Source organism: Vespa velutina, chromosome 9, assembly GCF_912470025.1.
Source record: "Vespa velutina chromosome 9, iVesVel2.1, whole genome shotgun sequence".
Taxonomy (NCBI): Eukaryota; Metazoa; Arthropoda; class Insecta; order Hymenoptera; family Vespidae; genus Vespa; species Vespa velutina.
In genome coordinates this window covers 2,261,442-2,273,832 of record NC_062196.1, presented here as the reverse complement: position 1 = coordinate 2,273,832, position 12,391 = coordinate 2,261,442, and the positions used below count along the sequence as shown (strand labels likewise).

The window sequence follows — 12,391 nt, the reverse complement described above, 5'->3', positions numbered from 1 at the left end:
GATGGGACACCGCCGACCCGCTGCCGATATCAAGGGGTTGTTTCGCTAGAATGAAAAGGGAGATTTTAGTTTGGCACGGGCGAAGCGTGGAAGCCGCTTCGCCGCTACGGGGGTCCTTGTTAGGGCGAGGAACGACGACACGCAATCGCGTTCTCTAGGGTACCCTTTCCCTTTTTCTCTTCCTTTCTCTCTCTTTTTTTCTCTTTTACTCTCTCTCTCTCTCTCTCTCTCTCTCTCTCTCTTTCTCTATTTCTCTTCCTCTTCCTTTTCGACGGCAAGATCGTAACGTCGCGCTCGTTACCGCGTTACCGCCTTTTTCGCTCTCTCGCTTTCTCCGCGGTTACTCCATTTTCTCGTCGTTTACGTTGATCGTTCCTGATTCCCCTTCTATTCCTTCTATTCTTACGATGGTTTGCGGTCATCTTAGTCTTCCAATGATATCCTATGACAACGACGTACATATTTTAATTCTTTTCCCACGCGATCTATTTACAAACGAGGAATGTTTATTTAGAATAAATAAAAGTTTTATGTTTTAAGTTAAAATAACTGCTTTTTCTTTTGTATAGAAACAAGTGAAAATTATTTTCGATTATATTCGTAATTTGAAACATATTTCGAATGTGTACGATGGCAGGTTTAACTAGTTGAAGTTTATTTCAATCAGACATATTTTCAATATTTTCGATGAAAACATTTTTTATTTTATAAATTTCACATTTTTTTGGTCATTTTGTTAATTAATGTTGTACTTTAAATAAGATAATTAAAGCAGTATGTTACTCTTCGATCATAATACTTTTTACTTAAAAAATGTTATTTATTCAAAAGCAAAAATAGTAGACAGCAATAATTTTATAAATACAAGTATTTCCTATGAAACTAGTGAGCAATGATATCAATTCATGTTATACCTAGTTGTGACGTATCCAGTGTTTATCGATGCGCATTTATTCGATACCTCGAATAACGAGTTCGCGGTGAATATTGAATGCGACACCGATGTTCTACCTGTCAACCTGTTGTAATTTGTTATTTTGTTCGTTAAACAAGGTAAGACCCAATTAGGATCTTATAGAAAAGTACGGTCACTTTTTAATTAAAGCAATAAAATACCTTGGCTAATCGATTTCAAGGTAAATGTTGTTAATGTCGATATTAACAATATTAGAGAAAGAATTGAAAGAATCGCTATTTTTCACAATATCTATATTTATTTTATTAATCTTATATATTAATATATATAGATCATATAAATGTACAAGATCCTAAATATTATATAATATATATATAAAAACGAAGAATTCAAGATTTTATCGTCGAAGATGTCCCGAATTGAAGTCGATATATCTCTAACTGTCATTCAGACGATTGCTAGAGCGACGATTCCAGAACCGATTTATCCATCCGTCTCCGTTGGATCTTTGGATTTCTCGAGTGACTATATAGCAATGTAGTAGTTCGTTGGATCGATCGGAAGAGCTCGTTCGAGATTGAACGAGAAAACGGTAGTAGATTTGGTCGGTACATAGGCAGACATGGAGTCGATGCTTCTAACAGGCAGACCAACATACAGATAGTCAAGTTGTTAGGTACGTAGGTAGGTAGGTAGGTTGGTAGGTATGTTGGTAGGTAGGTAGGTAGGTAGGTAGATAGCTAGAATCTACGTAGATAGATAGGCAAGCAAGGTAGGCTGTATTAGGCCGTTTGGCTGCCTGACTGGCTGACTGGCGGGATGGTTGGCTATCGAGCGACGCCGATGCAATTCCAATTCCTGGCTGTCAGCGGCAGAGCTGCGGGAGACGCGTCCATTCGTGATCAGCCTCCCGTGAAATCCTGTGCCTCCCCCGGCTCTCCCCGAATGAAACCAACTTCGCATCTCTCCCTCTCTCTCTCTCTCCCTCTCTCTCTCTCTCTCTCTCTCTCTCTTTCCATCTCATTCTCTTCCTGTCTATTCTTGTCTCACTTTATCTCATCTGTTGTCTCTTATTCTCTACCATTTACGATCTCTTTCTTCTTCTTCTTCTTCTTTTCTCCTTTACCTCCTTCTTTTTCTATTTCTTCTTCATCTTCTTCTTTCTTCGCTGTTTTATCTCTTGATCTATACTTCTTGCACTTTCTTATTTTCTTATAGTGTGTGTATATATATATATATATATACGAAAGTAAGTATATATACATATATATATATATATATATATATATATATATATATATATATCATATTAATCCATCAAACGTGTATCTTCTATCAATTCGGTTTTTTCTTCTTTGAGAAATCAAAGATTTTAAGCTGTTCTATTATCATCAACATTGTATCAATATTAACATCAAAATGAATCCTAATTGAGCATTCTAAGTCAAAGTATGATCACACCAAGTTATTCATTTTATCTCCAAGAATTATACAGGTTTCTTAAAAAATCTTTTGGATTAGATGATCACCGAACGAAAGAAAATCGACTTATAACAATTTACAACGTTATTGTTATCGAGCAGAAAGAAAAACGGATAAATCGTTTCATACGTACCTCTGGGCACAACATTTATCTTTTTCCAATAATACATCCTTCTCATCGTCGACGTTGTTGATGCACGCACGTAACCGTAGCTATATATATGTTTATACATTGAAATACTTACACACGAACATATACCAATGTAACCATTTCTTTTACAGAAGATTCGCGCTCGATGCATTCGGAAAAAGAGGAGAAGATGTGGAAGAAGAATCACAGGGGTTGAGGAAGAGGAAGGCGAGGATTCGAAAAAAAGGAGAATGAGAAAGAAAGAAAGAAAGAAAAAGAAAGAAAGAAAGAAAGAAAGAAAGAAAAAGAGAGAGAAAGAGAGAGAGAGAGAGAGAGAAACCCTTATAACGCACGACAATCCGGCGGCTTCGTTTGCTTCGATGGCTTTTAAAAGATCCCCCGAGATTATTACTTTTTCCTTTTCTTTCATTTTCATTCTTCTGTTATTATTTCAGAGGAGCGAGCGGCCCCGCTGCCGATGGTACCGGTGTTGCCTCCACCAACGATGACGTAGATCCTGGTGTTTGTTCGTGCGTGTGCACGTACGTGTAGTATACCTACCGGCAACAGCCGTTGTCGACGTGTTCGTCTCTCTGGACCAGGTTGAGCTAGGCCGAGCTTGTGCTGGGTTGGATGCGTGGAAACCATGGACGACTTTGGGTAGGCTCGTTGGTTTCCCGCCGCGACTATCGGCGCGCATTCAAGCTCACCGTCATGGAAGTAACGTCGGGACAACGGCAGCGGCCTGAACGGGAATGAGGACGGAGGATGGAAAGAGAGATAGATAGAGAGAGAGAGAGAGAGAGAGAGAGAAAGAGAGAGAGAGGAGAGAGATAAAGAGGGAAAGATTGAGGGAGAGAGGATGGAAGGTGGAGCAAGGCAACACCAGATGCTGCTAGCCTTCCCGTTCGCCCCTTTTACTTCTATCTCGTGCCGATACTTCTCTCGGCTCTTTTGCCTCTTCATTGACGAAAAGCGCGCGTATGCCGCAGGTGAAAAGAACCTTCATATTCTATCTCTTGATCGATACGTTGGCTAAAAGCTGATTTCGATCTGTACCACTTTCAAGATTTAAAACTGTTTTATGTCTCCTTTCAACTGTCTTATCAAATTTTCGGCGATTTCAAGCTATTATTTATATTTCATTTCTGATCCAGCTGGATTGGATAATTTTTTTCTAGATTCATTTATATTAGAATTGTATGCATGTATTCTTATACGTATAGGTTGATATGCTTATCGTTTTTTAAATCCATTATGAGTGCCATCTGCCTGTTCATATAAATCGATGGTTTAGATTAAAAAAAGAAAATAATAAAGCATGTCCTTCGTGTCTATAGCATCTCCTGAAAATATGAGAAAGGGAGAGACAGAGAGAAAGAGAGAGAGAACGATGAACTCTATGCTTTCGTGATCTCCTGCATCACAATGTAGGCCGCAAACCACAATGGCAAAAGCCGAATTTCATTATTAACTCCGAGCGATTTCTTACAATGGTAGATTTAGTAAGGGTTGTCCCATTATGTTCGGTTCATCTCACTCGAGGTGCAGGTAAGTACAGGTGTGGATATCGCGAAGTTAAATCCGGTAGCCAAGTAAGAAGGGGACGGTTCGAGCGTGTATAATCGATCTCTTTTGTTGGCCGGAAGGCATCGAGGTAGGCGTGTTAATAAATTTCTTGAACCGTTAAGGTTCAGACTAAAGAAACGAGATCGATCGAATTCTTTCGTTTATGTTTACGCCCCCGTTTGGATCTAATGTAAATTTGATCGAGCTAATAATACCGATTACATATTTATTTTTATAATAATAACTTATTTTTCTTTTTTTCTTTCAAGATGACGTAGAATATTTTATTGCACATATAAAGTATGATGATCGTACTTATATTTTATTTTTAAGAAACAAATTTTAATAAATTATAATCACAATGACTTAAAAAAACAAAAAGAAGATTTCCTTTAGATATAAGAATAAAGCGAATGAAGAAAATCGTAATCTATTGTAGTTTTCTCTCTTTCTATCGTTTACGTTACCCTCGAGATTACCTAACTCAGTCGACGGCAGCCACGGGTCGCCGTCATTGCCAACCCAAGTTTATGGCCCAGACCGACGCCCATAAACTGTGCAAATGGTAAATCTACCGTAAGATCATCCCAGCCGAAAATGATGTATCGTGGGTTCCGCGGGACGTATACAGAGAGCCGGCCAAGCTACCGGCTTGACCTCGCTTTTCGTGGCTCGTGACGTTGTGCGAGGAAAGGGGAAAGTAAGAGAAATTCGTGAACCGGGAAGAGAGAGTTACTTGTTTCAACGAAGCTAACTCGGCCCCTTTTATTTTTCCTTCGTCTTGTCAGCATCCATGTAGTGAGATCTATAATATGTTCAACGTCATAAGATTGTAGTCAGCACTTTCTTAATATATCTTTGATGTTGAAATTAAAGAAATGTACGAATGTTAATTCAAGTTTAAAATGTATTTTTATGAAAATGAATCAATAGATTTTAATTATAAGATTAGAAAATCTCTTTGTTCTCAAATTGAATATTACGTTGAGTATGGATCGGAGTTAATCCTTGGCACGTCTATGAGCAATACGATGTCGATGTCAGGTGAAGATGGGGAGAGAGTTAAGCAACGAGGAGACGTGCCACCAAAGGGAAGGTATAGGTAATCGTCGATCTACGTACGTACGTGTCAGCACACGTGCAGTTTCGCACGTACACCAGTCGTTGCCGTCGATGGCTTTGCCAGATTGATTACTACGCTAGAGCGATAATTTGTCCACGGGTTGCTTGCGAAAAGCCGAACAAGATGTTTAATACGAGAGAGTGAGAGAGAGAAAGAGAGAAAGAGAGAGAGAGAGAGAGAGAGAGGGAGAGAGAGAAAAAGAGGGAGAAAGAGAGAGAAAGAGAAATGGATGAGGAAGATGATCAATACAAGATCTTCTGGTTTTTCATTTCCAATAATTTAAATAATTCATGAAACAATTGCAATGTTTAACAAGCAATTATATTTACCGAATGAATAATTTACTTCAATTTGGGGATTTTTTCAATCAATTTATTCTCTTTAGTTATTTTCTATAAATATCGAGAAGATATTTATCAATATCAAAAATAAAAAGATTAGATTTATTTTCCGAGATAGACTATTATATAACTTTTGATGTAGAAGTGTCACGTTAGTGTAAACGTTATAAATGATACTCTCAATAAGTTTCATGGACCACGAAGGAAATGAAACGGAGGATCAGTCTTTGGTATTACCGCGAGGGATATAAAACGTAACTTTTCAAAGCTTATCTTTGTTACAGAGCCGTTACATAATGTTCGACTTAACCGAATAGTACGGGTTGCCAATTTATTTCCGCTTCGACCGTTTGAATTGTCAGAAGTATTATTTCTTCTTTTCTGTCTTCCAGTTATTTCAACTAAATTTCAAAGTTGTGTTATCAAAATTGAATAATCATTATTTTTATAAATACATTGAGTATATTTCACAATTATTTGTGATTATTCATATATTGATTAATTTCTTGTATATCGCGGATTTATTATTCATAGGCGATCAAGTTCGAAGTTTATGAAATTTCATACTTGCTCAATTTAACATATAAAGTAAACCCATATTGCGGTTGGCATCTCTATTGTATCTACAGATAAAATAATATATATGCGGGATTTAGAAGGACCAATGTGTTATGCATTCACAAATGTCGCAAACTATTTCTCGTGATTAGAAACCAAATGAAAATTAAATCGATCGGCCATTACGCCGATTGATTCACTCCTAGGAAGTGCTCTAAACCAAGGGATTTATGTTCTCTCTTAATTGCTTAGCTTTCTCTCTCTCTCTCTCTCTCTCTCTGAATTGCTCGCCTGTCTTTGTCAGCCACCTACATCCCATCGTCCTAACGTACGAACGCTATTATCCGAGGGGCTATCGTCCTTACAAGATTGCTTAGACGTCGAAAGGGAGGGACCAATCGTTTTAGCAACGTGTATGAATTAGTAGGAATTAATTGCTATTGGGGATAAGAGTGGGATGATATTAATCGATAGTTTATCTCAAACAATTCTTCTTTTTGATTTTGTTTTATTTATTAGATAAACTAGTAATGGCATCTATTTTTGTTAAATAATATATTTTTGTATTTATTTACTACAATTATAATTTATATATACGTATATATATATATATATATATATATGTGTGTGTGTGTGTGTGTGTGTGTGTGTGTGTGTGTGTGTGTGTGTGTGTGTGTGTGTGTGTGTGTGTGTGTGTGTGTATGTATAATTTGTTAATATTTTTTGTATTTTATAAATATACAATTACATAAATTACAAAAAACTATATTAAAGTAATAGTCACTTTATAGCCGATATCAGTTCAATTATTTTCGTAAATTGAAACTTTTAGCAAAATTCTTTATGGTGCTAACATCTGTGTATTCTGATACTAATTTCAATTTTCAGTATACTGTGATATAGACAGCAATAATATCGATTGTAGATAATTTGGTTGAAGTCTTACCAACAAACGATTATCATTATGAATGTTACCGATAGAGTAATATCGATATTGTTAATTCAGTAATATAATTATCCATCGAGATATTCTTATAATCACACACATACATAAAACTACATACCACATAAAATTAAAATGCAATTATTATTTGTTAGAATTTTATTAACAGATTTTATAACAAATATTACATATACTTTTATGTCGGTATGGAAGCCAGTCGACGTTCGATGCAAGTACCATGCAAGACGACTATTGATTTTTATCGTGGATATTAACTTCTACTGATACTATCGCTAAAACCTACTGTTGATAATTCTTGGTACTATCTAATATAACACAAAGATAGTACATAATACAGATTACTGTTTTATTTATTGTAGATATTGTTTATGCTCTTTTACTTTTCTGCAGATGAACATACCTATTACTAGTAAAGGATTGACTTATCAAAAGATTTAGAAATTTACCTAATTTTGATTATTGTTTAAGAAAATACAACTTTTCTGTCGTATCATATTTTATTTGTATTTATGATTATTACTAAAATTGTTTTTTAATAACATATAAGATTAAAGATTTCAAGAGTCAATATATAAAAATATATTCAATATATATTAATTACAGCGGTATAAAATTTTATTTAAAAATTCTTAATCTCTAAATTTTATCTCTCGTACATTTCATAATAGATAATACGAAAAAATGCAATTTTTGGAACATTAAATTTCTAATTATATGATGATAACACAAACAACTGTGCATTCATCCGTCTCAATATCCGACTAATATATGCCAATGAGATTACCTTTATCCGTTCTCTCAAGCTAATCAGTATGCGAATCATGGGTTAGCTACCCCTTCAACTCTCGAAGCTTTAACTCCAGGCTGAAGTCAAGTCGTTGATCGTATCTTAGGGTGGGCGCTGTTACACGTGCTGACTTTTGATCTCAAAACTCATAATATTCAGCGATTTAAGGAAACGGAATATTTGATCGATCGAGTCACAAAATTCTTTCCCTTTGACAATTTGAAGGAAATTTGAATATTTGTACGTGACTTAGAGAACAGGATTGAAGACTATAATCATTTGAAAAGTTTGTTGTCAGTTCAGCGATGTTATCATAAGATTAAACTCAACCAACGTCATAATTCTGTAACAATATAATTTATTTGCCCGTTCTTTAAATATGACGTATCAATTTTATTACAATTTACATACTAAATTTGGAATAAAAATATTTATATCGAAATGTAAATGGTTATAGCTTAAAAATATTTCTTTATTATTTTAGAACGAGTCGTAATCAATGCAAAATACGATCATAAAATAAATTTCTGCAATTTTTTTAAGATGTAGCATAACGAACATTGAGAGAAGGGAAGGACAGTAACGCGTGGGTGGTTGTAGCACGGCATAATGCAACATTCCATCCAAGATTTTCAAATTAGTGGATTATCTCAGTTGAAACTAGCTGGCGCTACAGCTATATAAGGCGCTTAACGTCCCCGACACCGGCTGCATCAAGTGGTTCACACGGTGTTAAGCGTAATCATCTCGGCTTCCTCCTATTCTCTGCGTAGCTCGACTTAGACGAGGAAGGAGGGTCGCTTTGCGATTTACTACCGGCTTGCGGTGACACTGACGAACGGCAACGGTACGCTGACATGTCTCGTACCGCAGTATTGGCAAGGATACTGAAGGAAGAGGATTGCAAAGTGGGAAAGAGGAAGAGAGAGAGAGAGATTTTCGAAATTACAGTGAACGTGATTTCTATGAGATTTCTTGAATAAACGATTACACTTTATAAAATAGTTCGGGCATTTAGGATCCTTTTTTTGTTTTCACAGAAGATTATATAATAATTACGAGATATAAAAATGAGATTTGTGTGCCGAATTCTTGGATAAGTTATTCTTATTAAATATAAATATGTAGAAATCGGATGAATATTTTTATAAGAATGTTGAAAATGAATTAATAAAATAAAATTTTAAATATCTCGTCATAAAATAATCATGAATTTTGTTATGACAAACGTCGAATGATAAATATTATTTTACATTAATTTGAAATTTTATTTAAATACAACATGATGTTATATTTGATCCGATAACGCAATGGACTAATGTTCGTGGAGACTAATAGAGCGAAATTACCTTCTCGAAAAGTCTGAGGTAATTTTGCATGAAAAAGTTAGACTGAAATCGAGAGTTGCTTACGTAGATACATCCATTCGTGCGTGAAGAGATATTTCTTCAGAACGAGTAACTAACTAGCATTATAAGTAATAAGAAAGGAAGTCTTTCTTTTCAACGGTTCTTTCTATCCCACAATATCGCTTAAAATTTGATCGTCCTTCTTTCTAATATATTAAATGTGCACAAAACAAAATATATATTATGTGTAAGTATTTCTTTGTATTTATCCTTTTTAGAAACAGATTAACTAACAACTATAAATAATAATGAAAGTGAATAGGAATTAAATGAATAAAGTTTACCGTGTTTTCTTTATACAATTTATATATATAACAACTTTTAAACTACTAATTTTAAATATAAACCTAAACTATTCTTAAATGTAAATCTCTGTAATTATCACAATGAAATATAATATAGATCCGTATATTAATTTCTTGTTCACAAGTATGGTAATCGATATACAAATGTACGATTGGTTCGTACAGATGATAAGGGAACGGTCAATGACCGTCGCGATGCTATTATCGTCATCGAATATGGAAAGTGCGAAATCGATCGTATTATACGTTTGGTATAGATGCGATTGGTTGTCCAGCTGATCAATAATCGTGCAGATAATATCAAAAGGAAATAATTTATAAAATTTTAATATAAAAGGTTCGGTGGTTTATAATCTATGATTATGAATCTTCCATTTGTTCGATTTTTTGATTCGAGTTTAAATTTGTTCGGATTGGATAAATCGAAGACGTTCATGAAACGTTGAAAAGTAGGAAGTGATCGAACGACGAGATCGCCTTTCACAGCGAAGAAACGAGAATCGATCTTGCGAAATCGATTTGATATCCGTCGCGTCGATTCTTTGTGTCCCTTCCTGTCGAAGGAAAATTTCTGCGAGTCTTTAAAGTGGGAGAAGATATAAAAGTCATGGACAGTCTCGAAAGCTTAACGTCTTTGTCGATCACGAAAATCGTCTAGCCGTTGATCCATAGATCGAAGTAGAGCCAACGTAACGGAGAAGGATGCGTCGAAAAACGTACGAGTTGTTCGTTTCATTTCTTATTCTCGGTCATTCTTTGGGTATGCCCATGGATTACGAAGAATATCCGATTCTCGATGAAGACATGGCGTTCGTCGGGTCCTTCAAAAGAGAGCTACGTCAGTCGATACCTTTAAAGTTCCACTCGGAAGTCGAGGATCTCGCGAAAGCTGGAAATTCGCCGAAGAAGGACTTCAAAAAGATCGCGAAGAATGCGTCTGGTAGGTCCAATGATATTTCCGTGCACGTTAATGATCGACCCTTGAAATATCAGGAGAAATTCATCGCCGATAATGATCCTGGTTATTTAGTTATTTCAAAGTTAATTATAGATATCGCAAAGTATTTTCTTTCAAAAATGAAAGTTATCAATTTCTATCTAGGTCAGGAGTAATTTCGTACAGTAGATAAAGTTCATTATTACAAGAATAACGAGAATCTCTCTCTCTCCCTCTCTCTCTCTCTCTCTCTCTCTCTCTCTCTCTCTCTCTCTCTCTCTCTATTTCTCTTTCTCAAAACGATTGTCACATTCCAAATGAAACGTCGAGCATGAGTAGCATTAGCTCAATCTGTCGGAGCAAGCATCCCCATTAAGACCAGTTTCCTTTCCGAACCAGAGACCAATTTAGTCGACATTGAAGAAACTCGTTCGAATTTAATACTTCGATCGAGGGAAATGAGCCACGCCCCCGTCGATGTCTCCTTGGAGACGAATAAGATTCGCGACGACATTGACGTTGGTTGGTAGCTTGTAAAAGCTTACCGACATTAAGATCTATTCGAATTGGAAATTCGTATGAAATTACGCGGACCGTCGATTTAGGATTTATCATGGAGTCAGGAGAAATTAGAGCTTTCTGAAGCTCGGAGGATGGGGTCTGTTTGTTCACGCGTCAAAACGGATCGAACTCGTCGGAGGCATTTGTCGAAACGTCAAGACAGATCGAATTCACGTCGCTAGCCACGTAGCTCGATCGAACTCGATACACGTGTTCTCGAGTAATACGGAATCGTTTGAGGAAGGCACGTCTGTAGATCCAATTAATCATCGAGTTTCACGGATGCTTGGTCGAACGACCGTGTTGACTAACAAGGACCGTTAACATTGTGGTTTTAGGCAAATCGGACGAGGGTGGCTACTACAAGACGTACGGTAGTGACGCAGAGGGCGAGAAGGGCTACTTGAAGGAAACCTATAGCAAGGGTGACCACGGATACAAGACGCTTGACACTTTCCACAAGCAGGATGGAGACAAGTATGGATTCGAGAAACACTTTGCTTACGGCAAAGCTCGTCTTGCCGACGAGACTGACAAGCATGCCGAGCAAAGTACGAAAATAGGAGAACAGGAAGATCACGAAGGTGCAGGTAAGAATATAAAATGATAGAAAGAATGAAAACATATTTTCGAGCTTTCATTTTTAATGACATAAATAAACGATTTTTCATAGGTACGATCGTCGACAGTCACTATGTGGATAACGAAGGAGATCACGGCAGTGAACATACCGACGATTATGGAAGCCATTATATGGTCGCAGAACCAGACTCTGAGAGTTACAGCGACACTGGCGACGGCCACAGCAAGAATTATTCTGCCGGTAGTGAAGGTTCTTACGAGAGCCACAGCTCTTATTCTTCCGGTAGTGATTCTGGAGGCGATTATGGGGAACATTATTAGTAATATTTTATACTTGTTTTTCCTATGTATATATTATTTTATACATCGAATAAACAGATAACGGGAAGAATACGTAACATATGATCGTTCGATTTGAAAATATAACGATCATGTTCTAAAGATTTATTAACTTTGAAATGTTGCGTTTCTATCCAAAATTTTGAATAGTTTCTATTAATTGTAATACAAGCTAATTAAACAATTTGTTCACGGTTTTTGTTATTAGCCGATATTAATTTGTTGTATTGTTATAATGTAACTTTGTTCGAAAGTATGACGGAAATGATTGATCGAAAATCATGAAATCGTTCAAGAGCATCATTTGATGAAACTCGATACGTCAGCGATGCCTAAACGTTCATACGATTGATCATTAACAAATAATCTATCCTAAATTGCTTGTGGT

At 36.1% G+C, this 12,391-nt stretch overlaps 2 protein-coding genes across 3 annotated transcripts in view; both read left to right on the top strand.

The window, feature by feature from the left end:
• LOC124951677 (ankyrin repeat and SAM domain-containing protein 1A-like) overlaps positions 1-4,915 on the top strand; it is a 121,638-nt gene extending 116,723 nt beyond the window's left edge. The window contains exons 19-20 of one of the 2 annotated variants that reach the window (XR_007101668.1): positions 2,681-3,520; positions 3,869-4,913. Coding sequence is in view for 1 of the 2 variants with exons in the window: in XM_047500443.1 (XP_047356399.1) it covers positions 2,681-2,745 (65 nt within the window). In the remaining variant the exon portion in view is untranslated. Of the gene's footprint in view, positions 1-2,680 lie in introns of both variants that reach the window. The other variant, XM_047500443.1, reaches the window with a different exon arrangement.
• A 5,371-nt stretch (positions 4,916-10,286) lies between these two features.
• Positions 10,287-11,985, top strand: LOC124951716. Its single transcript, XM_047500521.1, has 3 exons — positions 10,287-10,524; positions 11,421-11,672; positions 11,756-11,985. Exons 1-3 carry the CDS (start codon positions 10,287-10,289, stop codon positions 11,983-11,985), a joined length of 720 nt encoding a protein of 239 aa, XP_047356477.1.
• The last annotated feature ends 406 nt before the right edge of the window (positions 11,986-12,391 follow it).

What these genes read in the sequence shown, in the direction of transcription:
- LOC124951716 (XM_047500521.1), top strand. Translation starts at nt 10,287, where the DNA reads ATGCGTCGAAAAACGTACGAGTTGTTCGTTTCATTTCTTATTCTCGGT. An exon ending in GATCGCGAAGAATGCGTCTG is followed by an intron (nt 10,525 to 11,420) that starts GTAGGTCCAATG and finishes TTGTGGTTTTAG; the next exon opens with GCAAATCGGACGAGGGTGGC. An exon ending in GGAAGATCACGAAGGTGCAG is followed by an intron (nt 11,673 to 11,755) that starts GTAAGAATATAA and finishes GATTTTTCATAG; the next exon opens with GTACGATCGTCGACAGTCAC.